At 40.6% G+C, this 27,843-nt stretch overlaps 1 protein-coding gene across 2 annotated transcripts; it reads left to right on the top strand.

The window, feature by feature from the left end:
- The first annotated feature begins 303 nt into the window (after positions 1 to 303).
- COG2 (component of oligomeric golgi complex 2) lies at positions 304 to 27,483 on the top strand. Of its 2 annotated transcripts, XM_035108476.3 has the most exons (18): positions 304 to 550; positions 2,100 to 2,261; positions 4,035 to 4,100; positions 5,419 to 5,499; positions 6,628 to 6,731; positions 8,270 to 8,378; positions 9,951 to 10,130; positions 10,472 to 10,596; positions 13,656 to 13,782; positions 14,318 to 14,457; positions 16,215 to 16,276; positions 17,958 to 18,109; positions 18,414 to 18,611; positions 20,118 to 20,190; positions 21,834 to 21,976; positions 22,785 to 22,924; positions 24,530 to 24,710; positions 26,117 to 27,483. In XM_035108476.3, the coding sequence occupies exons 1-18, from the start codon at positions 479 to 481 to the stop codon at positions 26,216 to 26,218; spliced, it is 2,217 nt and encodes a 738-aa protein (XP_034964367.2). In that variant the 5' UTR covers positions 304 to 478; the 3' UTR covers positions 26,219 to 27,483. The 2 variants fall into 2 exon arrangements, with proteins under 2 accessions (XP_034964367.2, XP_088522552.1); XM_088666426.1 differs by lacking the exons at positions 304 to 550; positions 2,100 to 2,261 and having other exon boundaries at positions 4,063 to 4,100; positions 5,419 to 5,498; positions 6,626 to 6,731.
- The last annotated feature ends 360 nt before the right edge of the window (positions 27,484 to 27,843 follow it).

Raw genomic sequence — 27,843 nt, 5'->3', positions numbered from 1 at the left:
ATGTCATGCATCTATCTCATATATTGGTTTCACCTTTTAAGTTGCATTACTGAAATAAACGCACTTTTCGACAATATTCTAATTTTCCGAGTTTCACCTGCAGGTCGGCGTCGACCTCGGGCCTGGAAAATAAATGCTGGGGCCGAGGTCAGACCCTTTTCCTCCCGGTATTCACTTTCCAGGGGGAGAATGAGAAAACGGGAGCCCACCCCCCACGACTACGATGCTCCATCCCGTCCCGAGGAGGAGGGAGACCTCGAGCGCGCTTGCAGTGAGGCCGGAGGCCGCTGGAGGCCGCCCTCCCGAGCGCAGGAGGCGGCGGTGGCGGTGCCCGGTCTCGGCGCCGCGGTGCTGGCGGAAGTGTGGCGCGCGCGCGTACATTTTGTGTCGACTGCGAAGCCGAAGCCGAGCGGAGATCCGGGAAAGAGACGTGGCGGCCGGGTCGCCGGGAAGGAGGGAGCGGAGCCCTCCGCCAGCCATGGAGACGTGGAATATGAACCTACCCCGGGGGCCCGAAAACCTGTGCTTCGACAAGGACGAGTTTATGAAGGTGAGGAGGTGGAGGCCCCTTGGGCAGGAGGGCTCCTGGCGGGGCCGGAGCCGTGGCTGAAGGGAGAGGAGGGGCAACTTGGGAGGTGTGGGGAGATGATAGGCGGAGATGCGTGTCTGTGGGAGACCCTGCCTGGGCTGCAATGACTCGCAGGCCTCGCCAGCGCAGGGAAGCTCGTCGGGGGGCGACCTCTAGTCCTGCCCCCCCACCCGGAAAGCCCTTCAAAGTACTGCTCATTTTTCTCCTTAGTGAGGTTGTCAGAGGAGATTTATAGGTTGTTTTTCTCCATGTGGGGGAGATAGGGATATATGCACCTCTTTTTAATAGATGAATATGTGCACTCCGTACTGCTGCCCCGTTCACACGTTATTAAATTCCCACAAGTAAGTCCATGCTGCTTGTTCATGGCATGCATCTTGTGTGGGCTTTTATGTTTAGTATGCTGCACACACACACACATTTTTCAGCCTGAACCGGTTTAAAATCTGGATGCCCCAGCCAGGATGTTTCCTATGGAGAGCTCACGCCCGTGTTGGGTTTGGGTCCTCTGATCCTGTGAGGCATCCCTGTGTTGCAGCCTGCCAGACAGCTCTTTGTATTTCACTTGTCATAGTACTACTACTGTCTGTCATACATGGAGACTGGCTCTTTCAGACTGAGCATGGTGCTAATAAGATGATGGGTTCAAGAACTGCCTATTGCTGCGTTGCAGGAATTTGGGTTGGCTGATCCAAGGTCCCCTTCCAACTCTGCAATTCAGTGATTCTAATTCTGGACACATAACTGTTCCCTTGAAAAACTGCTGTTCAAAATACCTAAAAAAATAAAATAAAGGGGATTCCTGGATGTAAGCAATTATACAACTTTAAAACCTTCTTTGTTGTTGCACTCATGTCCTACTTTTAGGTTTCCCATAGGGATCTTGTTGAGCACAATGTGAACAGGATGTTGGACTAGATGGGCCTTTGGCCTAATTCCTGAGGGCTCTTCTTATGGTCTTATGCTGTCGGACCCATTATTATTATTATTATTATTAACCAGGCAGAAGGCCTTTTCAGTAGTGGTGCCCACCCTGTGGATCGCCCTCCCATCAGATGTCAAAGAGATAAACAATTATATGACCTTCCATAGACATCTGAAGGCAGCGTTGTATCTGGAAGCTTTAAATGTCTGATGTATCATGTGTTCTTTTACTGTATACTCTGTTATAAGGCGCACAGAGTGGCTGGGGCAACCCAGTCAGATGGGTGGTAGAAGTAATAAATCATCATCATCATCATCATCATTATTTTGAATAGTACCAATTAGTTAGGCTTTCCAGACAGAAAGCACTTTAACAAACCAATAAGACTGTGTTTACACATTTTATATATTAGTGTTTCATTTAGAACAAAAACTTTTCCTAGTCCATGGGCCTCATTTTTATCCCTTCACTTCAAGCATTCTTGGAAGTTAGCTAAACACAAACTGCTTTTACAAGAAATTGCATTTTCTGTTATGAGCCATTTCTTAATTCCTGATTATTGTTATTTACCTGTTTCATATATAGCCGAATTTTGATGTCGATCACTTTGTGTCGGAGTGCAGGAAACGTGTTCAGTTGGAAGAGCTTCGGGATGATCTTGAGCTCTACTACAAACTTCTTAAAACTGCCATGATAGAGCTCATAAACAAGGATTATGCAGACTTTGTTAATCTTTCCACCAATCTTGTAAGTTTCAAATTGGATGTTTTATATGTACTAAGCTTAGTGTATAAATATATTAATAATATATATTTGAAGATGCTAATATTCAACATACTTCCCAAAGCAGGGTCCTGTGGCTCTACATATGTTGTTGGATTGCATATCCTGTCAGCCCCAGTCACCATGCCAATGGTCAGTGATGATGGGAGTTGTAGTCCAGCAACATTTTGAGGGCCTTACATTTTAAGGAGGTACTGGAAGCTTCTAGACAAGGGTTTGGTATGTGAATAGGCTGTTTGAGGTGGGTGTGCAGGATGTTATAGGATACTTCAATATACAGAAGGAAGATAACTGGTGAATAAAAAGAACCCTTTGGATTAAAATCTCTTAGCTGTAATATGAAAAAGTGTGTGCAATTACTGTGAATTGATTCATGCTATAAAAGAGAGGTTCAATAGTCCAGAGGTAAAATATATATTAAAAGCTCTTTCTTACATCATATTTGCATCCCGCTTTTCCTTCAAGGGGTATGAATGGATAGATAAGGTTTTGTTTTTATATCATTTGATACTTTTGAAAATAGATAGAATATGCAGTTCTTTAAAAGTCTTCTAATGTGCAATTAAAGAACCTTTTAATGAGGGTGAAAGAGGAGAGCGCAAAATATGGTCTGAAGCTCAACATCAAAAAAACCAAGATCATGGCCACTGGTCCCATCACCTCCTGGCAAATAGAAGGGGAAGAAATGGAGGCAGTGAGAGATTTTACCTTCTTGGGCTCCTTGATCACTGCAGATGGTGACAGCAGTCACGAAATTAAAAGACGCCTGCTTCTTGGGAGAAAAGCAATGACAAACCTAGACAGCATCTTAAAAAGCAGAGACATCACCTTGCCGACAAAGGTCCGTATAGTTAAAGCTATGGTTTTCCCAGTAGTGATGTATGGAAGTGAGAGCTGGACCATAAAGAAGGCTGATCACCGAAGAATTGATGCTTTTGAATTATGGTGCTGGAGGAGACTCTTGAGAGTCCCATGGACTGCAAGAAGATCAAACCTATCCATTCTTAAGGAAATCAGCCCTGAGTGCTCCCTGGAAGGACAGATCGTAAAGCTGAGGCTCCAATACTTTGGCCACCTCATGAGAAGAGAAGAATCCTTGGAAAAGACCCTGATGTTGGGAAAGATTGAGGGCACTAGGAGAAGGGGACGACAGAGGACGAGATGGTTGGACAGTGTTCTCGAAGCTACGAACATGAGTTTGACCAAACTGCGGGAGGCAGTGCAAGACAGGAGTGCCTGGCGTGCTATGGTCCATGGGGTCACGAAGAGTCGGACACGACTAAACGACTAAACAACAACAATGTGCATTAGTATGACTTGTTCCATACCACTAAATGAGTTTCCTGGCTGAGTGTATATTTGAAATGGGTCCCTTTGGTCCAGATCCTTGTTCTGTCTTCTTAGTTGGCATGGGGTGCTGATAATAGTGCTAAAGATAAGGTACCTATTGAACACTCTGCACATATAGAGTTTGTGGACATACAGTCTTCCATTTTTGTCCACAGTTTATGTTGTCTTGAGTTCAGTCATTCACAGATAATTCTGTGCAGGATTGGAGCCAGGAAAATATAATAAGTCAGGATTGGCATGTGTTCTGAAGTACTGATTGTAAACAGGATTTTTTTAAATATTTGTTTTCAATGGAAATGTAATTTGTTACAAAATATATATCTTCACATACACAGTTTCAACTGCTCATTAATTGTAATATGTAATATGTTTGGACAATTTATTTAGGTTGGCATGGACAAAGCCCTTAATCAGCTTTCGGTGCCTTTAGGACAACTGCGAGAGGAAGTTATGGTATGTTCTGAAATAACTTCTCATATCATTTGTCTGAGAAATATTGAGAAACCAAGTAAAAAACAAATTATTTATTTGTCACCTTCCCCCCCCCCCAAAAAAAGTTAAATGTATTATGTGTTGGAAAGGAAAGTAGGGCTGTGCTGATTAAATATGCAGATAGCATTAAAATAGGAAATAATATTAATAACCAGCAACACATGCAAGATTAGCTAGGTGACCTCATGAACTGAAATAACGGAAATGGGATGGAATGTCTCTGAACCAATGGATTGAAAAGATAACTAGAATAATTTCTAGATATTGAGACATTTGTTTTTCTACAAGACCGCAGTTAGATTAAATTGATAGCAAGACCTGAAGTGTTGCTTCTGTTTGGGCTGAATTTCCTCTTATTTAATTTCCCTAAGCTCTTTTACCACCACTCCTAACTTATTGGTTCTCCATAACCGTTTCATTACTAATCTACCTAATGAACCAGGAGCTGCACTCCTTTAGTCTAGTCACTGCCTGGAAACTCATGATTATAAGTGGCTCTGCTGAAATCTAATAAGGCTCTGAAAAAGAAATTGGTAAAGGGTCATGTTCTTCAGAACTGATGCTCCCACACAGGAAGCAGTAGGAGAGCTGCCATCCAGAACTTGTAAGGTACACTTTACCTTAGATCATGGAAGGATGTGTCCTTCCTATGCTGACATGGGAATGATGAAAGCCCCAGGTACACGGGAGACTATGTCACTATTGACTATGCTTCCAAGATGAACAGCGCTGCTATGTTACTGAAGTAGCACTAGAAAAATACAACGTTGGCTCCCATGCTGCTAAGATAATATTGGAAAGGATCCTTAGGAATTATCAGAAACAAACAGAAGTTATATCAACAGTGGGATGGTGCCAGTTGGATGCAATGCGTCCCTGATCATGTTCAATTGGAAATTGCCTATGACCAACAAGCCCAGCAATCTCCTGTCATGTCCACCTTTCTTTTCAAATGTAGCTCAGCATAGGAAAGTCTTGTAGCAAAAGGTAGATGGGTTTGCAATCACTATAGCACAGCCTGGAATAAGTGATATTTCTCTGCTTCATGTTTTGGGAGGGAAAGGAGCTCCAGCTGAGCACATAATAGGAGGTGTCCATCACCTGACATTTGGCTTTGAATAAATATTTTGGCCTTGTTCATTACTTGCTTATGCATTTTAGAAAGGCACAAAATACGTGATTAATCTGTGTGAGAGATGTTTACTCATATGTGCACAGAACTGCTTGTTTTAATTGGGAGGAAATATGGAGTGTGTGTGTGTATGTTTATTTTTTCCAGAGTCTTAAGTCATGTGTCAGTGAAGGAATTCGAGCAATTGATGAACGTGTGTCTAAACAAGAAGATATCAGGGCAAAAAAGGTACAATCCATTTATTGCATTTTTATGGCAAAAGGGCAAAATGAACATATATACCACCATATGGAAATTTAATCGTTAGTTTGAGAGTACTTCGTGCAATCTTCTGACATGGCAAAATAAAAAGGCACTAGTAAAGGCAGATTTGCTTTACTAGAAGATCAGAGCCTTACTTTTTCTAACACACTTTCTCAAGGCATGACCTACGTTCTCTTGAAGAGTGTTCTAGGAGTTATAGGATAGAATACACCTTTCCCTTTGGCCATAGAAAGGGAGATCCTTCATTGGAGGCTACTTTGTTGTGGCTGTAGGAACCTTTGTCAGTGCTCAAATGCAAGTGAGAAAAAAAGAGGTGTGTCAGGATGGATCGAAGGAGGCTTTGAATCTAAAGTGCTCTCATGCCTCTAGTACGTTACCAAGTCAAGGAGAAAACTGCACAAGACCTAGAGCTGGAAGCATAGAAACCTATGGGAGGGAAACTGTGGATAGGACCTCAGAGCTAATGGCAAGGGAGGAAAAACAAGTTTACCGTCTCTACATGAGCCTGACAGCTTTGAATTTCGTAGTTTCTCTGACTTTGATTCTTTCTCCCTTCTTCTTTTGAATTGCTCTGCCAGCTGCAGTCCTATACACACCTACCTGGGACTAAGTCCCATTGAATTCAGTGGAACTTATTCCTGAATAGCCATGGGTAGGATTGCACTGTTTAAACTGTTTCCCACTTGCACTGAACAGTATGCATTTAAATCATGGTAAACATGGACAAAGTTTTTGTCGTTTGGGTTCCTTGTTTTTTCTTATGCATTCCTTTGAATGTGGTAACAGAAGGCACTGTCTTTAATACGTGTTGCAGTTCTGACACAACACACCTCCCCCCCCCCTTTATGCCAAGAAGCACCAGGTTTAACTGGGAGCTCCATACAGTTATTAACCTCAGCAGTGGAGAAGTGGCGGTCCCTTTGGCATAATGGTGCACTTCAGAGATCATATTGTAATAGGTTTATTACTTCCAGCTCCTTACCTATTGAGTCAAATCATTTCCCCCAAATACCTGCAAATTTGTTGGGAAGAAAATATCTCAGATTCAATATGAGAAGTTTTTCTTTTCTTTGCCCCCCCCCTCCCAACCAGATGTGTGTCCTGAGACTTATTCAAGTTATTAAAGCAGTTGAGAAAATTGAGAAAATTCTGCACTCCCAAAATTCTAAAGAAATGTCATCACTAGAAGGAAGCAGGTATGGGATCAGCAAGTTGCTTTTGCTTAGTTCTGTCTGTCTTTGAAATCTATATATCAGCATCCTGATTAAAATGGAAGGAAGCAACTTTTAAAAGAAGTTAGTTCGTGATACTGCCACTGTCATAATAACATGCCAAAATAGCAAATGCCGTTTTACAGTTAGCAGAGCACCTGTTCTGCCACCTGTGTACCCTTTTGTGGAGCAGTCTGCTGACTTTCATAGGGCTGCTCTGGAGTAAATTAGTTGTAGATTTTCCCTATGGCTCTATGGTTGTTGTTGTTGTTTATCTTGTGCCAGCAACAAAAGGGAGCTATGGTCATGTTTTCCCTGCTTAGATCTGGTTTCTACGTATGGAAGAGGTGTGCACACAAACCTGTGCAAGTCGCATGTGCCTGTTTCATGACCTGTATATGTGGTAGAAACCTATGATTGATCCCTTGCTTAGTGAAACAGTCATGTATGCATTCTTCATGTATAATGGACAGAGAATGCACTGTACTTACGTGTTGTGATACCACCATAAGAAAAATATCACATATGAAGACATAGCACTGGAACGTTTTCATAGCCTCTGAAATCCTCTTGGTCTTTGCATTCAGTATATCTTTTTAAAATGCAAATGCCCATTTGTCTTGCCTGTTTTCACAAATCTCCCAGCATATCTCTAGGCTTTGCAAGGGTTCACTAGCTGGTCTCTGAAGATAGGAGATCCACCTGGGATTCTGACACTCCTTGGAATTGACAGAGGAGACGGCCTGGCACAGCTTCCTATGTTCTGGCATGTTTCAGTTGCTCTGAAGCTGGTTTGAGTAGACATGTTGCATAATCCCATGTGGCCTCTATTGTGTTTTGCCCAGGTATGACAGGCATAAGGGACAGCAGGTGCTGCTGTGGGTTAAACCACAGAGCCTAGGGCTTGCCGATCAGAAGGTTGGCAGTTCGAATCCCCACGACGGGATCAGCTCCCGTTGCTCGGTCCCAGATCCTGCCAACCTAGCAGTTCGAAAGCACGTCAAAGTGCAAGTAGATAAATAGGTACCGCTCCAAGCGGGAAGGTAAACGGCGTTTCCATGTGCTGGTCTGGTTTGCCAGAAGCGGCTTTGTCATGCTGGCCACACGACCTGGAAGCTGTACGCCGGCTCCCTCGGCCAATAACGCGAGATGAGTGCCGCAACCCCAGAGTGGGTCACAACTGGACCTAATGGTCAGGGGTCCCTTTACCTTTACCTTTTAAGACAAGAAAGGGGTGCAACAAGGGATGCAGAATTACCTGTCCCTTGCCCTGAAGCCTCTGAAAGCTTCCGCCATTAAGAGTCAAACCTGTTCCTAACTGCATAGCCCTGTTGCAGGATCTTCTTGGTCACACTAAATGCAAAGGGATTGTTGGGAGCTGGGAGGAACTTGCGTATATATACACACATACATATATAGGAAAGAGACTGTGTGTTTGTGTGAAGGGGGGAAGAGGGATTATGATTATCTACTGCCATCATTTATCAAAATCATATTCTGATGTGTGCCAATTCCTTTGCAAGTCCACTTCTGACTGGACAGATTTTGGAAAGAATTGCCACAGAATTCAACCAGTTACAGTTTCATGCAGTACAGAGCAAAGGAATGCCACTCCTAGACAAGCTGAAACCAGTAAGTATGTTGCCTTGTTTTACAAAAAAGTTGCCACAATTTAAAAAGCAAACAAACTTGTGGACTTTGTGCTATCATTATGAAAGTTCATGCATTTATTGTGGACTGTAGTTGTAATGAACAAAAATAATGCAAAAATTAAATCTGTTACCAAACAGCAAGTCAGCCAATACGTTCTCTTCTCCTTAAAGTCCCTAAAATCTTGTTTGTTGGAAACTGAAATGCTTGCATTTCTATTTGCCTTCTGGCAGGTGAATCACCAATTATCTCAGCTGAGGCTAATTTATTTTTATTTTTATAAAAATAAGTAAATCATGCCTATCAGTTAAAACTGTATGTATAGCAGTACAGTGGTACCTTGGTTTACAAACTTAATCCATTCCGGAAGTCCGTTCTTAAACCAAAGCGTTCTTAATCCAAGGCGTGCTTCCCCATAGCAGCGGGGGACTCAATTACAAATGGAACACGCTCAACAGGAAGCGAATGTTCTTATTCCAAGGCAAAGTTCACAAAACAAAACACCTACTTCTGGGTTTGCAGCATTCTTAATCCAAGTTGTTGATAAACTAAGCTGTTCTTAAACCAAGGTACCACTGTACAATGTTCTGATATTTACTACTTCAGTAATTTGTAAGGAACAAATTATCCTTTCAACAAATTGTTTATATTTTTACACTTTTAACCCACATGCTCAGCAGTGTTTACCATCCAGAACTCTTAATAAATACAGTATGTCAGTTTTGTTGTGAGTCGAATGATCAGCACTCTTCAACAATTACAACTTTGTAGGAGTAGTAGTTTTTCCCCTTAGAAGCAAATGCACGTAATAAATGTAATATTAACTCAAGTTATAACTCAACCAATGTTATTTTTCCCAAATATCCAAGCATGTTGCTTAAAACAATTTAATTTTAAACAGCCATTCAATAATAATCTATAGAAATCACTAAGGGTTGGATTTCTCCAAACTTCAGATTAGAATTTTAACCTACCGTATTTTTTCATGTATAAGACGCCCCCATGTATAAGACAACCCCTATTTTTTAACTCGAAATTAAGAAATTAAGTTGTTTAGCTTTGGGGGGGGGGGAGGTCACTGCCGCCAATTGCTCAACCGCCTGCCTGCCACTACCGATCGCACACCTCGCCGCAGCCGCCAATTGTCTGCCCACTCCCCGCCACCAACAGCCCACCCGCCCACTTGCCGCAGCCACCAATTGCCTGCCCGCCTCACCACAGCCACCAATCGCCTGCCAATTGCCACAGCCAATCGCCAGCAGGCCTTGCTGCAGCCACCAATCACTTGCCCAATCGCCGCTACCAATCTCCTGCTTGCTGCTGCCATTAATCGCACGTCCCCCCTCTGCATTCACTATCCATGTATAAGATGACTCCCAATTTTTGCCTGATTTTAGCAAAAAGCATTGTCTTGGAAAAATACAGTATTTGGTGATTGGTGATTTGGTGGAGGCTATAATGCAGTTCTTAAATGACTAAATAAAACAAGTGGATGTTGCTAATTTTTCTGGCACAGCTATAACAATTCTTCTCATTCTTTTTTGAAAATCATAGCGAATAGTTGGGATAACAGCAATGCTGCAGCAGTCGCTGGAAGGACTGCTTTTAGAAGGCCTTCAAACTTCCAACATTGACATAATCCGTCATTGCTTGCGAACTTATGCAACAATAGACAAAACACGGGATGCTGAAGCATTAGTTGGTGAAGTGCTTGTGAAACCATATGTAGATGAGGTAAGTGAAGCTGGAGGCAGCTGACTCAGGAGAATACATTGTGTTTTGTATATATGTCTAGTACTTCTGGGGCTCTTCCTGACATGAAAAAGAACACAGTGGAAAGAAAGTTAGAGCAGAAAGCAGGTTATTTGAACATTTGTATTTTTATCTTGCATTTTTATGCTGTGAACTGCCCTGAGATCTACAAATTTAATACATAATAATATTAACATCTTGAGCATTGCTATGATAATGCAGTAATTATTGACTTTGGGCTGTGGATGTAAGATATTTTAATCTTTTTTTCATTGGAATTCTTGTCTTGCATCTTCAATTTGATACTAAATGTTCTTTAACAGGTGATTGTGGAACAGTTTGTTCAATCTCGTCCTAATGGCCTCCAGACCATGTACAACAAATTGCTGGAGTTTGTTCCTCTCCACTGCCGCCTCTTGCGTGAAGTAACAGGGGGAGGTATTTCAAGGTAACACAAACCTTTTTTGTTTTGTTTTTTTGTTAAATGGTGTGAGCAATTGTTTCAGTTTCACTTATAACTATGGACAATATCTGATGAGATCATACTTAGAGTAGACCTTCTGAAGTCAGTGGACTTAAGTTAGTTGTAACTAAGGTGCATCAGTTTCAGTGGGGCTACTCCTGAGTGTGATTTAGTCTGATAGCACCCTGCTTCTTTGAAATGATGCAAGCAGAATTCCTGATCCTCATCTGCAGCAAATCAATATCTTACAGTAGAGAATAGAGATGCTGTAACCTGCTGAGAATATTATTGAAAATGCAACTGTTTTCCACAAAGAAAAAAGATTAAAAGCCTAAATATTGTTTTCACACTCAGTAAAACATTATCAGCACCATATTCCTGTCTGTGGTCTCCTTGAAGGGGGGTGGGTGGAGTCAATAGAATAACCCCAACTCATTCTGAAAGTGTCTGATTTTATTCTCACTTCATTAATGAAATATTTTTCTTTTCATTGCCGGGTCCTTCAATTTCTTAATTCAGGATAGCACATCTGGTAGTTTCCAAATATGTGCTAGACATGATTTCAAATCACGTGCTGTATTTTGTTTGGATTTGATGTTTGTAGTGGTTTGGGGAACTAGAAAACCATTATAATCCAAGCCTTTACAGAATGGATGTCCCCCATTCAGCAAGAGGAATCACAAGCAACAGGAAGCCGTGGACTGGAGTGTAAAGTCTATGAGCTTGACTGTGATGCAGAAGTTAGGGCTACAGTCAGTAGATTCAGGGCAATATTCCATCAAGACGTAGGGTGTTGTGTATCTACTGTAGTAACTAACTACTGGTCTAACTTCTGGAATGTGTGTGTACTAGGTTGGCGCTATCTCATATAATGGGTCATTGTGTTACAGCATGTAACAGCTAATTGTTGGGAAATGTAGTTTTCTAATTTGTCTATATAAAATCAAATAAGAAAAAGAGATTGTAAAGCTGACTAGTGGAGCTACATGACTGAGCACTTTGCATATTATTTCGGATTGCTATCTCCTTAAATAAGTGCCTAATTCATATTGCAATTAAATTCAGGCCACCTAAATTGAATCCATTTATTTTGTTCTTAACAGATCAGTTAACATAGTAGCCTGCAATTATTGGTGCTTAGGATTTAGCTCTCGAGACTGCAGAAATACTTTCCTAATTATCCAGGCATTGTGGTACTCTTCCTATGACTTCATATTTTGCTAACATTTCAATTCTCTTAATCCCTGAATAGGTTTAATCTTCTTTCATAAGAGAAAATCATTAATATTTTGTTTGTGATGGACAAGAACTATAAAACATTTCATTCCCCCACTCTGCCTCCCAAGTTTCTGAACTATCAAATGGGGTATAAATCCTAATCTGTATGTGATGCTAGTTGCATTTAGAAATTGGAACTTGGGGAAGAAGATAACAAAGTTTCTTCTTTCTCCCTGGGGCAGCCACAATAATGTTCAAGTGTGTTTCCCATTCATGTCTATATTATTATGTGTTCTTGAGGGAAACTGAGTCCTGCTTCATTTTCCACCTTACATCCTTACCCTCTTTTCACATAGTCAAGCTCTAGAATGAGCTGGACTAGACTAAAACTGCCATGGTCAACAGACCACGGGGAGGGTTCAGTTCCTCTGAAGCACATGACCTTTTGATGTTAAGATCAAACACATACATGGCCCACTGAATGGGTGAACACCAAATGTATCCAGTCCATATCACGTCTATGCCCAGACTCAGGATGTACTCAACTATCTATCAGTAGCTGTTGAGGAAGTAAGCCATGTTTATTGCACAATAGGGCTTTCTGCATACCCAGTTCCTTGTTCTGAACTTAGGGTGCTTTCAAATGAGGTATTTACACCGAAATTGCTACTCCACACAAAGTTGTTACATCATGGAGTATATTTCCTCCATGATGCTTCCATGTCTTACACCTCAGAAAATACAACTTTAAAATCTGCGAACGCGTAGCACAAGCCTCACAACTATTGACAGCTTTAGAAAGACTCTTCCACCTTTTGAAAGAGGTGCGTTTTTGATATTTGCAGAACCCATTTCCCTATCCTTTAATGCCCAGCACCTCATGTTTAGCTTTGTTCAAGAGACTTGGGAGAAAAGAATGATTCTCCCTATCTTTGCCTGTCCTCTTTATCGCAAGATCCTACCCTGAACCAACCACACACACACACACACACAACCATTTGAACAACATCTTTGTGCTATAGAGTCAGAAATGAATTAAGTCCTCGAGAGTGGAGATCTGTTTAGGAAAGTTTTTTAATGACTGATGTTTTAATGTATTTTTAATCTCCTGTTGGAAGGGAAACCCAGCCAGATGTGCAGGGTCTAAGTAATAAATTATTATTATTATTATTGAGAGATGTTACAAGCATGCAGCGCAACATGTTCTGAGTGATGTGGAAAGTCGCCTGCAATTTCATGTGTAGCTTGTAGCGGAAAAAGCAACAACTGGATAGGATCTGCCCATTTGGAAGACCCTTAAACCCAGTTCTGAGTAGCGATATTCGCCTACAGGTTGTGCAGGTTCATGGGCGCTATTGGCTAGCTGTCCTGCTGACTGCTTGAGTTATTGGGAACAAGTCACTGACTAACACATTCTCCTGTATTTGCATTAAGTATGAACTAGCTGCTGCTGTGCTATAAATTTCAGCGTGGCATAAATTTTCTTCCTAAATTCCCTCTGCTCAGAATGCAAACTCTGTGCTGAGCAGAACTTTTTATATCTATAAAGTTTTCCCAGACCGAGTATATCCCCACAGATTTATATAAGCAGATTTATATGTTTCATAGAAGTATCTGCTCATTAATTTGAATTTGATTGTAGTATCAAAAAGACAAGACATTAATATGATAAGAAACTAAGAATATGTTGACATTAAGCTAGTAGAAGTAGTAAAATATTTTAATGCTTTGCTACAAACCTACTAATGTACATTTTTGTATAACTATTGATAATGCTTATTTTTCAAGTATTTATAAGGGAAAAAAATGTCTATTTAATTTTGCAGCGAAAAGGGGAATGTTGTTCCTGGATATGATTTTTTGGTAAATTCTGTGTGGCCAGAAATAGTTCGTGGTTTAGAAGTTAAGCTGCCATCACTGTTTAATCCTGGGAACCCAGATGCATTTCATGAGGTAATTTAAAATATGCATATTAACCTTCTCTTTAACACAGTCAACCAAGGAGTGCAGGCTTTAGTTTAATATGAAAACTAGAAAATGATTTTTGAAATACAGAATGCTCAAATTCAACAACTTAAGAGCAGTGTCATGTATTGAATTTTATATACAGAGATTAACAATAATGGTGTAAAGAATGTCAACATAAGTATCATTTGATACGAGCAAGCATCATTTGATGTGCCTTGGTACTAGGCCTTTTAACCTACTCAATTGACTAAAAATCTCAATTCTGATTAATTGGGAGTTGTGATATCTCTGCTCATCAAAAGATACCCTCAAGGAGCTGCAATAAAACAAAAAATATATGCTGAATAAAAATGAGTTAGTTTTCCAGTTCTATTGCTAATTATATATCTGGTATTCTGGATTTCAGAGAGCTGGATAGGTAGGTAGGTAGGTAGGTAGGTAGATTAGATAGATGTTACTTCAATATTTGTATGTTAAAGAAAGTATGAAATATACCTTAAAGTATACTTTCCTTCTTCAGAAATACACTATAAGCATGGATTTCGTGAGAAAGTTTGAACGGCAGTGTGGCTCACAAGCCAGTGTTAAAAGACTACGGTCACATCCTTCCTACCACAGCTTTAATGATAAATGGAATTTGCCTGTTTATTTCCAAATAAGGTTGGTATTTGAGTTTTATTTTTAGGGGACATGAAATTACTTCATTTAGATAAAAAGATTTTTCATGTTTTGAAAGACACAGTTCCTTGCTGCCTGCTGAAACCTACAAAAGCAAAAATGTTGAAAAGTGCAATAAATGTCCTTTGGTATGAAAGCATGCTGTTTGTCAGAACAGCATCCAAATATTTCAAGTACTGAAATAGAACAGTTTTTCAAATCTTACACATTATCTGTGGTTTGCAGTTGTCTATTCTGTCAACTTTCCTACCATGAGGTAGAATGTGGATTGAACAGGAACAGTTTCTCCTATTAGGTGTTTTGAAATTTAACAATTATATTCCATCTGATTTTACCTTTTTGTGATGTCATACGTTTTCAAATAGAAGAGAACATGTAAGATAATGTAACCTCCAACGGGAATCCATCATCTACAAATAAGAAATTAAGCTTCATATTTCAGAATTACTATTTTTGTTGTTTAGTCGTTTAGTCGTGTCCGACTCTTCGTGACCCCATGGACCATAGCACGCCAGGCACTCCTGTCTTGCACTGCCTCCCGCAGTTTGGTCTATTTTTACTCATATGCAAATTCAGTTGATTTGACTAAAACTCATATGATTAATAAAGTAAAGGTTTTTTTTTAATAGTAACCGCTTGATTTAAAAGTCAAGTGAAGTGAAACGAAGCTGTACCTAAAAGAATTAGACTTATTTATTGAATAAATAAATAATTAAATGTTAGCAGCAAACCCAGAGTAAGGTAACCAAACCTTCCTGCTTAATTGGACCGAAACATTTGACTTGGCTGTGGCGCTCCTTGGACCCTTTGCACTGTGTGGCGTTCCTCCAGATAGCCTGATAGCAATTGCCACATGTTCTGTTGAAACACAGATAAGCTTACAAGCTGCTTCTGTTTATATTTCTGAAAACTTGGTTGTGATAGTACTTTTCTTTTTTTAAAAAAACAAAAATTTCAGGGTATCGGAAAGAACTATTGATTTCCATCCCCTAGAACTGTTTGCAGGACCTTGTGGCAGTGTCCATTAGCAAATAAAAGGCAACTGTCGGTGCCATGGTCATAAGGCCTAGCCAGCCAGAGGTCATCAGAAGCAACTCTAAGAACTAAGGCACATCCCTGATCCCCTTCCCCCTCCCTCTTTCAATGTAAAACTTTCCCTTTTAAGCTTCTTAACCAATCTGCACTTCCCTCCTAGTGCGACATTAAATTTGGTCCCAGCTTGCAAAACTCAAAATGTTTTTGTTTTAAAGAGATGCTAAAATATAGTGATGATAACTAGAGGCTGGGGAAACCTCTAGGGCCCTCACAAGGTCCAGCATTTCTCTACCAGCCCTATCCATTTGGGAATGGCCTTTATTCCTGAAATCTACCAGCTTTCTTACTCATCATAACAGCAAGAACTAACATTGGAAACTACAGTGCACAACCAAGGGTTGAATTGAATGAATGTATATTGGCCTTGCAGATGATGGGGCAGTCTCTTTAGAGACGACAACATTAATTAACTGCTCTGTCTCTCAGACTCTTCTTCAAACTCTCTTATGTTTCCACTCATTCTGATACAGCCTCTCTTTCTCCTGCTGTCATTCTTCTATTACATGGGAGCAGTTATAGCTGTTGTGTTAAAGAGATTCTTACGCTATTCGGGTTTGAAATACATTTGGGGGGATTGGACTACAGCATGCAGCAGTAAGCTGCCAACTATTAATTTTAATTAGCATTGTTATGTTATTTTTTAGGTTTAGAGAAATAGCGGGGGCCTTAGAAACAGCCTTTTCTGATGACTTAGAAGAAGCTCCAGGTAAAGATCTTCACTGTAATTAGCATGTGCCATGAGGATTTGAGAATGAATGACAAATAATAATTTTTCACTACTATAAAGCGCTTCACAAATATATCTGTCATGTTTGTACTGATGGGAACTTCAGTTGTGCTTTAAGAAAAATAGTATACAGTAGTGTCTAAGGTGGAATTCAAGGAAATAATTCTCAAGAATGATTTCTGCTTTTTGCCAATGACATCAGCTGTGGCAGAAATTTTGTCTGCTGCACTGCCTAGAAACTGGGTAGCAGTGATGGCTAGATATAGTGGCTAGGAATGAAGAATGAATTGCACTGGAAAGAAGACAAAAGTTATTTCACTTACAGTCCTAAATGTTGTGTCATTTAATGGTGTGTGACTGGAGGGGCAGTTGACAAACGGGTAGTTCTACAACAGGGGTCAGCAAACTTTTTCAGCAGGGGGCCGGTCCACTGTCCCTCAGACCTTGTGGGGGGCCGAACTATATTTTGAAGAAAAATTGGAACGAATTCCTACGCCCCACAAGTAACCCAGAGATGCATTTTAAATAAAAGGACACATTCCACTCATGTAAAAACACCAGGCAGGCCCCACAAATAACCCAGAGATGCATTTTAAATAAAAGGACACATTCTACTCATGTAAAAAATGCTGATTCCAGGACCGTCCGCGGGCCGGTTTAGAAGGCGATCGGGCCACATCTGGCCCCCGGGCCTTAGTTTGGGGACCCCTGTTCTACAACCTCTGTGTAGCACTGGAATAAAATGTGCACCATCACAGCATAGCATTATTTTGCTTTTGTATCTCCATCCATGGCTCTGTAATGAGAGGTAACCCTCCTAAAAAAGCTAATATGTTATTAAGGAAACAGCAGCAGACTTCCTTTCCCCTTCGTCAGCAGCTGTGGCTTTGCTACCCAGAATCCATAAGATGTGCCTGCCTCTGACCTCCAGCTTTCATGTTTTTAATAGTCTGTTGGGAGCCATCCAGAATGACTGGGGCAACCCAGTCAGATGGGTGGAATATTATTATTATTATTATTATTATTATTATTATTATTATTATTATCATTATTATTTAATCTTGGGTGGTTGTTTAGTTGCTTTTCCTCAGAATAAAGTGAGGGTGGGGGTGGGCCTTAGGTTATCTAGATATTTGTCACTTTAGCTTATCTGTCTTTACACAAGTTGTTTTCTGCTGCTCCAGAGAAGCGGACGCGGAGCAACGGATTCAAACTACAAGAAAGAAAATTCCACCTAAACATTAGGAAGAACTTCCTGACAGTAAGAGCTGTTCGGCAGTGGAATTTGCTGCCAAGGAGTGTGGTGGAGTCTCCTTCTTTGGAGGTCTTTAAGCAGAGGCTTGACAGCCATCTGTCAGGAATGCTTTGATGGTGTTTCCTGCTTGGCAGGGGGTTGGACTGGATGGCCCTTGTGGTCTCTACCAACTCTATGATTCTATGATTCTATGAAGAGGTGTCAGTGATCACCCAAACATTGGTGCTATACAGAAGATATGGGGCAGGTATGGGTACAGGATTGGAAATAAGAGAATAAAAGCAAAAATGTATTCATAAACCTTCATAATATAGCTGGTCTAATTGGGATAATTTGGAAAAACGCGTAGGGCTACAGTTCTGGATTGTGACTAATAATTTAACTCTTCCTGTGTTTTCTTTTCAGCTCAAAGTTCGTACAGCCTCTTGGCAACACATGTTGCATGTGCAAGTCTGCAGAAGTGTTGGTCATATCAGATATTTCTGCCATTGCTCACACATCGCCTTTGGAAGCTTTCACTGCAGATTGTAGCGCGCTATTCGTTTTTTATTAGCGAGGTGAGGAAAATCACAGGCTCCTCTCAAAGTTCTATGGTTCTCCTTTCAAGTCTTATAGTTGTTATTTTTAGGAGCTTGTCTAAACCCTGTATGGCGAGCCAAAATGCTGTTTCACTGTAGGTTTATCAAATTAGGGTATTAAGTTGATAGCCTGAGGCTACAGTTCTGTATACTTGCTAGGGAGCAATTCCCAGTGAAATCAGTGGAACTTACTTATGAATGGACATTGTGCTGAGAGGTGTACTTTTTGGTGTATAATATAGCTGTAATAACCTCTTTGCCATTTTCATTTTTTATGTCGCAGCTTCTACTCAGGCCCATCTCTAACGAAAGTACAAAGGATAAGAAATCATTGGCAAGCAGTAGCAAGGAGTGCCCACTGAACCCAAACTCTGTTGAAGACCAAGGAAACGACTCTTGTCCAGAGTCTCAGCCTTTAGCTTCCATATCCACCACTCAGCTGGTGCTTGTTGCTTCGGATCTGGATAAGCTTCAGGAATGGGTTAGTATACTTCATTGGTTTGCATGTCAAGTATCAAATCAGGCCTAAGGTTCTCTGAGCCCAGCTGACTCTGATTCTGAACTTTTTTCTTAATGCTTATTGTTGTCATTTTTTTAACAAAGAAGGAAAAGAGAAAAATCAGGGAAAGGAAATTATACTTCAAGCCTAGAAGGATAAACATCTGCCATCTACAGTCATACCTTGGTTCTCGAATGGAATCCATTCCGGAAGTCCATTTGACTTTTGGAAATGTTCAAAAACCAAAGCGCGGCTTCTGATTGGCTGCAGGAACTTCCTGCACTCAATCGGAAGCTACATTTGAACATATTTTTTATATTTTTATATTTTTAACATATTTTTAATGTTATATTTTTATGTAGTCCTGGCTACATTTGAACATATTTTTAAGAGTGTCAGTCTTGTGTTGATTTTTATTTGGACATCTGGAGGGCTTAAATTAACTAATGTGTTTAATTAAGTTGAGTGTAGTTGTGGTTACTGTATCCTCAATTTGAGCTAATGGTTGTTACTTACACACACACACACACACACACACACACACACACACACACATACACACACACACACAATTTCTGTCTCTTAGGCACCATAAGGGTCCACAAAGTCCACTTTTGTTGTCCTGCCATTAACCCCACCCTGACACCGAACTTGAGCTTTTGAAATATTTAAATGGCAGGCAGTAATAGCTGTAATTTCCAGAACCTTAAGCATTAGAATGGATTGTCACATATAGGGTGCTGAAGTCTCTGACTACTGTATGAATAATGGTTGCAGATGTAGAAAATATCCCTTAATCTTTGTGCCTTTGCTTCCATGGAGTTTAGATATATCAAGGTTTATCTGCTTACGTCAAAGTATGTCTATCTGCAGGGAAGATATAATGCAGTACATTATGTCATAAAGAGAATTATTTCATCTCCTGCAGCCTAACTTGCCATCAATTTGTAACATTCATGGCTGCTGCTGCTTCGGTTTTTCACAACTCTCTATAGAAAGCAGCTCTGTGGTTTTGTGTATCTTTGGGATGTGAGCCATGTGCTTGCAGTGTAAATTTTCATTGATTAGCCTCTCAGCCCCCTGCAAGATTTAACTGTCAAGCTCTCATTTTGCAGCACAAGCCTTGTAGCTCACTGGGGTGCTATGAAGTCTGTTTGAGTGTGACTTTTTGATCAGTTTTTCTCTTCAAGATTAATTAAATGCTTCAAGGAGCAAATATGCTATTTTGAATAAAACTGTTCCATTAATTCTAGATGTTTTGCCTTGAGGCTTTCATAGTGCGCTGCATTGAATTCAGAATCTCTTGCTGTTGCATCTGGATTTGCATAGCTGATTTTCAAAATGTTATGTTTTGTGATGTTGGAATAAAATTTATATACTGTACTGTAGTTGCACACAAGATACACTTCTGTGCATGGGGAATTTGAATATATTGAGAAAACATATTCAAATGTAGCTGTAATTGTTTGAATATTACTTTTCTTTCAGTTTCCTGAATTGTTGGAAATTATCAAACCAAAACTTGAAACAACTGGTTTCAAGAACATAGACTGCATCTCAGGTAAATGTGAGTTCAGGTATCTGCTTATATTTTTTGTTACATATTCATGATATGATATGATGAACATACTCTGCTGGGAGGTATATCAGCAAATGCGTAATGGAGATAAATTGTTTAATGAGAGAGACTATTTTTGATTCAAGAAGATTCACCATAATTTGAGGAAATTTCTAAATTGCACAGTATTTTATACATGCGACACCCTACCCTTATTTGGCAGACTATGGTTAGGAGATTAGGAATGCCTGTGGCTTGGTCCTCTCTCTCCTTCTCCTTGCTTGTTCAGAAATCTATTTTGCCTTCATTTTTGGAGTGAGCTATCAAGTGGCATTACAGCTGCGCTGATATTTTTCACTACCACAGTTTGCAGATTTACTTTTTACTATGATTGCAACTGTGATTTAGATCTAACTGTGGTAGCAAAAATGCCAGTGCAAGTACTTCTGGCGGTTCCCTCACTGCAAGAAGTGAGGTTACAGGGAACCAGGCAGAGGACCTTCTCGATAGTGGCGCCCGCCCTGTGGAACGCCCTCCTATCAGACGTCAAGTAAATAAAGAACTATCTGAGTTTTAGAAGACATCTGAAGGCAGCCTTGTTTAGGGAAGTTTTTAACGCTTGAAGATTTACTGTGTTTTTAGTGTTCTGTTGGGAGCCGCCCAGAGTGGCTGGGGAAACCCAGCCAGATGGGTGGGGTATAAATAATAAAAGTATTTATTATTATTATTATTATTATTATTATTATTATTATTATTATTATTTTATTGATTAGCTTTACAAATGAAAGGGAAAGAAGATGTTTGCATATGAAGAAGGAGCATAGAACCGTCATGAATCCACAGGACTTGCTTGATGGCCTAACTTTAATCAGGCAGTGTTTTAGCATCTGCCCCCAAGCCTTTTGTATGTGTATGAATGAGAGATAATATTGGAATATTAATGCATCCTGGCAGAAAGATCCTCAAGCACAGATTCACTGAGTACGGGGGGATAGCAAGAAGGGGGATCAGTAGTGTCTGTCTACCAGCGGAAAAGAGCTTGGCAGAGTTGGATGTCCACAGTAGAGGCCCTTCATATGTCTGTGGATAGCCCTGTGAACTGCTAGTTTTTCATTACTTAACTTTAGACCCCTTGAAAGGCTGCTCCAGTTGTGGGGCAGGGGAGGCGGAGACAGCCTTGGATTTGTTAGATTCCAGGTGCTTTGTTCATCTGAGAGGCCACAGGATTGGCATACTTAATCCCCCTTCTAGAACCAATGGTAGTAGTGGAGGATGATAAAGAAAAAGAAGATCCACACAGGAAGGAAGAGGGACAACCCCTCCACACCTCTTGTTCTGGCTGGAGAAAGCTAGCAGGGCTTTGGGTGTGGCAGACAACCAGTCACTTCATGCCCATCCAACCTCACTGAAGATTATGCTGTGAATTGTCAATGTAACACAGCATAATAAATAGTATCCGTCTTCTTTATTTGATTACATTTTGCCGGGGGGGACGGACAAGGGAGTTGAAAAAGACTGTTGTAATAGCCCTGGAGTTTCTAACGAAGGGCAGTATACACATGTTTTAAGAAATACTCCAAAGGTGTGTATCTGGGATAAATCAGGGGAGCTCAGATTTTACCACCGTTTGTTTTTTTTCTTAACAGGAGCCCTGGAAGACTCAAAGGACTCTTTGCTGGGTTGCTGGCCAACCTTGAACAGTAAGCTTATTCAGGAGTTAAGTGATTCTTGCTTCAGTTGCCTGAAAAGTGCTGTTGAGATTCCAAGACTATATAGAAGAACTAATAAGGTAACATACACTTCATATTTGAACAATATAGGCTTTTGTCAGCAGCGCAGAATGTTTTGACCACTTTTACCTGCAGCTGATGGCCCCAAACCCCATGAAGCACAGTAGCTTTGGCATATAATTTCTTACCTGAGATATCATCAATGAGCTATATGAGATGGAAGAGCACGGTGTTATGCTGATTAATGATTAATGATGATCTGTGTTACATGCAGTAACATAGTTTTCAAATTCTCCTAGTTTAATTTAAACTTTATGCATCTCAATTGAGCCTGCCATGCCCACCTAAGCCAAGGAAGTAGGAATAGTGTATGTTTGAATCCTAGTGTATAGCATTACTGCATACTGGCACCAGCAGACTTCCTCAATCCAAAACCTTCCCTATATGTGATGGGAATAGACCTGCCCTTTGCACATACTTTGAGATTTTCCCCCAGGACCTTTGATAACATGTCCATTGCTTTTTGTCATATTCATTTAATTCAGACAAACTACTACTTAACACACTTCAACACCACCAGGGCAAGCAGTTTCCTACGCCAACCCTTTCTGTGCATGTTTATGTCTGGTATGACGGGAATCCAACAAAAATACATTCTTTTCTGAAAAAGTCAAATGTGTAGGCACAGAAAGGAACCTAATTGAGGTTTGGTGATATATATTTGTATTCAAAAACCATTTGATTAACTACCTAGTATTGAATTTCATGTACTGCTTATGTATGAGCATGTTGAGCTTTGCTTGTTTTGAACTCTAAAATAACGAGATTTTTACTTGTTTTCTTGTCAATTTGTGTAACATTAACCAGGAGGTGCCAACCAAAGCATTGCCCTATGTTGACACTGCTCTTAAACCTTTCCACCAACTGAAGAATGAGTACAAAGATATACTAAAACCAGCTGTAATTGAGCAGTGGCTTGAAGGAGCCCTTGGCAAAAGCACACAGAAGTAAGTGAAATTTAATGCAACTTCACAAGGGTATTTCAGCATTAAAAACTCAACTCAACTTTTCCCAAGCCACTGTGGGTTAAGACAATCACATCTTGGGCTAGATAAAATAAGATATGAGTGAGCACTTTGGCTGCGCACATAACCCCTTTGCTCCTCCCTTCGTAGTAGAAGCCAGCAGTGGTTAAGAGTGGTAGTCTCATAATCTGGTGAACCGGGTTTGTGTCTCTGCTCCTCCACATGCAGCTGCTGGGTGACCTTAGGCTAGTCACACTTCTCTGAAGTCTCTCAGCCCCACTCACCCCACAGAGTGTTTGTTGTGGGGGAGGAAGAGAAAGGAGAATGTTAGCCGCTTTGAGACTCTTTCGGGTAGTGATAAAGCGGGATATCAAATCCAAACTCTTCTTCTTCTCTTCAGACAATCCAGGTTGTCTTCAGTTAACTATAGTTCCCAGGAAACTTTGGTGTGGAGTTGTTGTTGTTGTTTTTAGAATCTTACTGTTTTGTATGCAAAGGCATTTACAGACAGTAAACCCACTGAACATGCTTGATTGCCTAACTCCTATTGTTGTCATCATGCAGCCTCTGCTGCATCAGCCAAGCCTTCTGCAGTGATGGGATGCATTTCCCTTCCTCCATTCATGAGGCCTGTACCAATTCCTGCACTAATTCCAGCAGTGCACTCGGGCAAGCATAGTTTGGCCAGCCACACTGATGCTACCCTGGTCTTCTGGCTTGTATCGGTCTCCAATTTCCCTGTTGCTGCTGTTTCCCTTCTCCTTCTACACAGCCCAGCTCTGCAATGATGGGATGCAGCAGCAGGACTGGCAACAGCACGTGACTGGGTGTTGCAGAGCTCACTGCCTTTATATTGCCCAGAGCCTATAGAAACTCGGAGCTGGCCCTGCAGAAACTGCTACCCATGTCCCACATGGCATTGGTGGTCCCGGCTGCTAAATATGCACTTATAATAGTTGGTTTTGGGGGTCTGATATAGTATACACAACTTACTGGTAAGGTTCAGGTGGTGCTGTGGGTTAAACGACAGAGTCTAGGGCTTGCTGATCAGAAGGTCGGCGGTTCGAATCCCTGCGACGGGGTGATCTCCCGTTGCTCGGTCCCAGCTCCTGCCCACCTAGCAGTTCGAAAGCACATCAAAGTGCAAGTAGATAAATAGGGACCGCTCCGGCGGGAAGGTAAACGGCGTTTCCGTGCGCTGCTCTGGTTCGCCAGAAGCAGCTTTGTCATGCTGGCCACATGACCCGGAAGCTGTCTGCGGACAAACGCCGGCTCCCTCGGCCTATAGAGCTAGATGAGCGCCGCAACCCCAGAGTCGGACACGACTGGACCTGATGGTCAGGGGCCCCTTTACCTTTACTTTACTGGTAAGGTAAAGGAAGAATCTAAGTATTAATAGCTATGGCATGTTCAGCCAAACTTTTAAGTCCTATTGAATTCAGTGAGAGAGACAAACACACATTTTGTTTGTTTCTATCTGGCTGTGCCCTGTGGGCTCAAAGCAGATTAGAGTTGTTTTTCTGAATGCTAATCACTCTGTCCGTAAGGGGCTCACAGTCTAATACATTAATGAATCTCTTTATTCAGGTACTTTGAGACAATATCAGATATTCTGAATTCTGTAAAGAAAATGGAAGAGAGTTTGAAAAGGCTGAAGCAGGCAAGAAAAACCGTGACAGCAAATAGCACCGCTCCAAATGGAGGCATGAGTGATGATAACAAAATCCGCCTGCAGCTGGCCTTGGATGTGGAGCACTTTGGGATTCAGGTAACTTGGATGCAGACACAAATATATGTGTGTTTTGGGGGGTAACAATTTTCTTCATCTGGGTTATATAAATCTGCCTCCTTCCAAAGCTTGTAAACCACTGAAAACCGCCTTGTATATAGTTGTTGTTGTTGTTGTTGTTGTTGTTGTTGTTGTTGTTGTTGTTGTTGTTATTTATACCCTGCCCATCTGGCTGGGTTTTCCCAGCCACTCTGGGTGGCTTTCAACAAAACATAAAAATACAATAATCTATTAAACCTTAAAAGCTTCCCTAAACAGGGTTGCCTTCAGATGTCTCCTAAAAGTCTGGTAGTTGTTTTTCTCTTTGACATCTGATGGGAGGGCGTTCCACAGGGAAGGTGCCACTACCGAGAAGGCCCTCTGCCTGGTTCCCTTTAACTTGGCTTCTCGCAGCAAGGGAACAGCCAGAAGGCCCTCGGCAAAGGTGGTATACAAATTAAAAGTGAAATAAAATGAGAGGGGAGCTGCTCACGGTGATGTGTAACTCATCTTAACATCATCAGCAGAATAACAATAAAAGCACAATACCAAGAGAAAAATACCAACAGTTCACTGAAACACTAATTCAGGTATTGTTGCTGAGGATAAAAATCACCATACAACAAAAGCCTGATTAAATACAGACAGATCAGAAATAATTGGAAGCAGATATTTCATGCCTTTGAAAGGGAAGTAAGCATTTATTTCAGGCTGTGCAACGGTGTTTCGTTGTCTTGGCGCATGACCCAGATAACTGCAAGAGGGCCTCCTCCACTGTTAGCAAACTCAGTCTTTATAATTGGCACTCAAGTGGGTAGGACTCTGCTTGTTGTCCCTACTTAAATTTGGGGCGGGAAATATGTGGAATGGCTTTCTCCTTTGCAGACCCCTGCCCCTCAAATGGTCTCTTAGAGGTAAATCTTTCACCTTTAGTGTTGGTCTTCAGATGTGAGCTGAAGGCATTCTACGAACAATCAAAATGGAATAGATTTCCATATTCAAACCATCGTGTCCCATCTCTTTACTGCTCTTTTGGTGAGATTAGCTATTTTGTATTACCCAGGCAGCAAAACTGAGATCTTTTAGCAAGTATTCATGTTGTGCATTTCATCAGGTACCAACAGCAGTTGCCCACACACATGCTATTTCATGCTTGGCGAACATCAAAACGTCCCAACCAGCAAAAGTAACTGGAATGTTAACCAAGTCTGAGTTATCAAATGCTACTTATTCTAGCTGCCTAAAAATAACTTTGTCAAATGCATGCTAAATAAAAGAAGTAGCTGTCAACACAAGACAGTTTCTATGTGCTTGTCTTATAGATCTTCTGATCATGCAGTGATTAAGGAAGAAATTTTTGCTTTTCCCTGCAAAAATAATAAATGAACTGTATTATTTTGTTTTAGATACAGAAGATGGGATTGCAGCTGAGCAACATCAAAAGCTTTTCAGCTCTTTCAGAGCTTGTTCAAGCTGCCAAGGATCAGATAGCAGCAGAACAAACATGATTTTCAGCTGATGAGAGAGATCAGGCCTGGCTTCCAAAAAGGAGAGGGTTTCTTTTCATTTTCTCTCGTCAAGTACTATGTAGCAATGAAGTGCTTCCTAATGCAGCTTCAGCAGCAAGTTAAGTGTGTCTCAAGAGACATAAAAAACTTGTTTCACCAAAAAGGAGAGAACCTTATAGAAGAGCATATACTCTCATTTTCCATTGTATGGAAGAAAGTTTATATATTTCTAAGCAATCTACTACAAAGCTATGAAAGGTTATTATTATTATTTTTATTATTATTGTAAATCTTATCATGCAGGAAAACTGATTTAACATGATTAAAATAAACAAGAAAAGCATTGTCTTCCTTTGTAACATTTTATCACTGGAGAGGAGATATACTAAATATGTAAGTTCAAGTGGCTTTGTAGTATTAATCTTCACACAATGTAAGAATAGTAATTGACCGACCTCTAAGCATACCTTATACGTTAGAACGTTGGGTTGTGTAGAAGAGATTAAAATAAGCATTACTACTCTTGAATTTTAAAACAAACAAGAAAGCATTCTCCTGAGCTTTGTCTTTAAAGAGGTCACACTTACTTACTTTTTTTTAGAAGAAAATTAAGCATTTGTCAAGGTGGTTGTCTTGTGTCTTGGAAGGGTCTTAAATCACCTAAAAGTCAGTCTGTCTGTCTCATGGAAAAACTCAGGATTACTTTGGGATTTGGGGTTTTCATTTGCACCTCTTTAAGACCTCATCATAATTTACATGCAAACTCCTTAAAACACACTACCTGTTCCTGTTGCTGCTAACATTCAGAAAAGGCTCATATGACAGTCAACTGACCTTATGCATTCCTTAAGGAAGCATATACTGCTCTGAGGTCATTTGAAACCTAATGTACATGGCTTGGCGTATTTGCTTTACACCATCCAAGGCGTTCCTGGTTTAAAAACCTGTCTGGTTTCAAAGCTTAATGTAGCCTGACTTACCTACATTTCTCACATGGCTAAGCAAAAATGTATTGTTAACTTCTGAGTTTTTTTGAATATGGTGGGATATAGAATTATTTAAATACTTTAAAGAGTTATAAAGATTTTTATTTCCAACTATTTTCACAAAATGGTAGATTATCATGTCTGCTTGTTGGAGGAATACAATGATTTTTTATTGTTGTTGTTCTTTTCAAATGGCACAGCATGCCTGTTTGCCCTGTGATTTTTCCTTTGGGGCCCATCACAAAGAAAGAACCAAATAAATGTGAATTTGGAAAGAAAGCTGTTAAAGAATTATATTTCTTATAGAATTATTCATGGTATGTTAGAGTAACATCAAGCCTTTGCAATTTTGTCCACTTCTTTTGTTTGGGGAATCGGTATAGCTAATATTTAAATACATCTCGTGGGACAGGGGATGATTGACTGGAGGTTTGCTGATAGCATAATATTGAAGCCACCTCCTTGCGATCAAGATAGACTTCCCCAATCATGCTATATGTTGGGTGTGTTTTCTGCTCTTATTTGCATTTCCTTGAGTGTTGATGCACTGTTAAGGAGAAGCCTCTTGGGCTTGCCAATTGGAAGGTCGGCAGTTCGAATCCGTGCAACAGGGTGAGCTCCTGCTGCTCTGCCCCAACT

This window comes from Zootoca vivipara, chromosome 3 (genome assembly GCF_965207765.1).
Source record: "Zootoca vivipara chromosome 3, rZooViv2.hap1.1, whole genome shotgun sequence".
NCBI classification, from domain to species: domain Eukaryota; kingdom Metazoa; phylum Chordata; class Lepidosauria; order Squamata; family Lacertidae; genus Zootoca; species Zootoca vivipara.
The sequence above is the reverse complement of the archived record's forward strand: the minus strand, read 5'-3'. Positions and strand labels throughout refer to the sequence as shown.

Bases quoted from the DNA above. Each gene is read 5' to 3' on its own strand.
- COG2 (XM_035108476.3), top strand. From the start codon at position 479: ATGGAGACGTGGAATATGAACCTACCCCGGGGGCCCGAAAACCTGTGC. The intron at 10,597-13,655 runs GTAACACAAACC...TTAATTTTGCAG, and splicing joins ACAGGGGGAGGTATTTCAAG to CGAAAAGGGGAATGTTGTTC. The intron at 18,110-18,413 runs GTGAGGAAAATC...TTTATGTCGCAG, and splicing joins ATTCGTTTTTTATTAGCGAG to CTTCTACTCAGGCCCATCTC.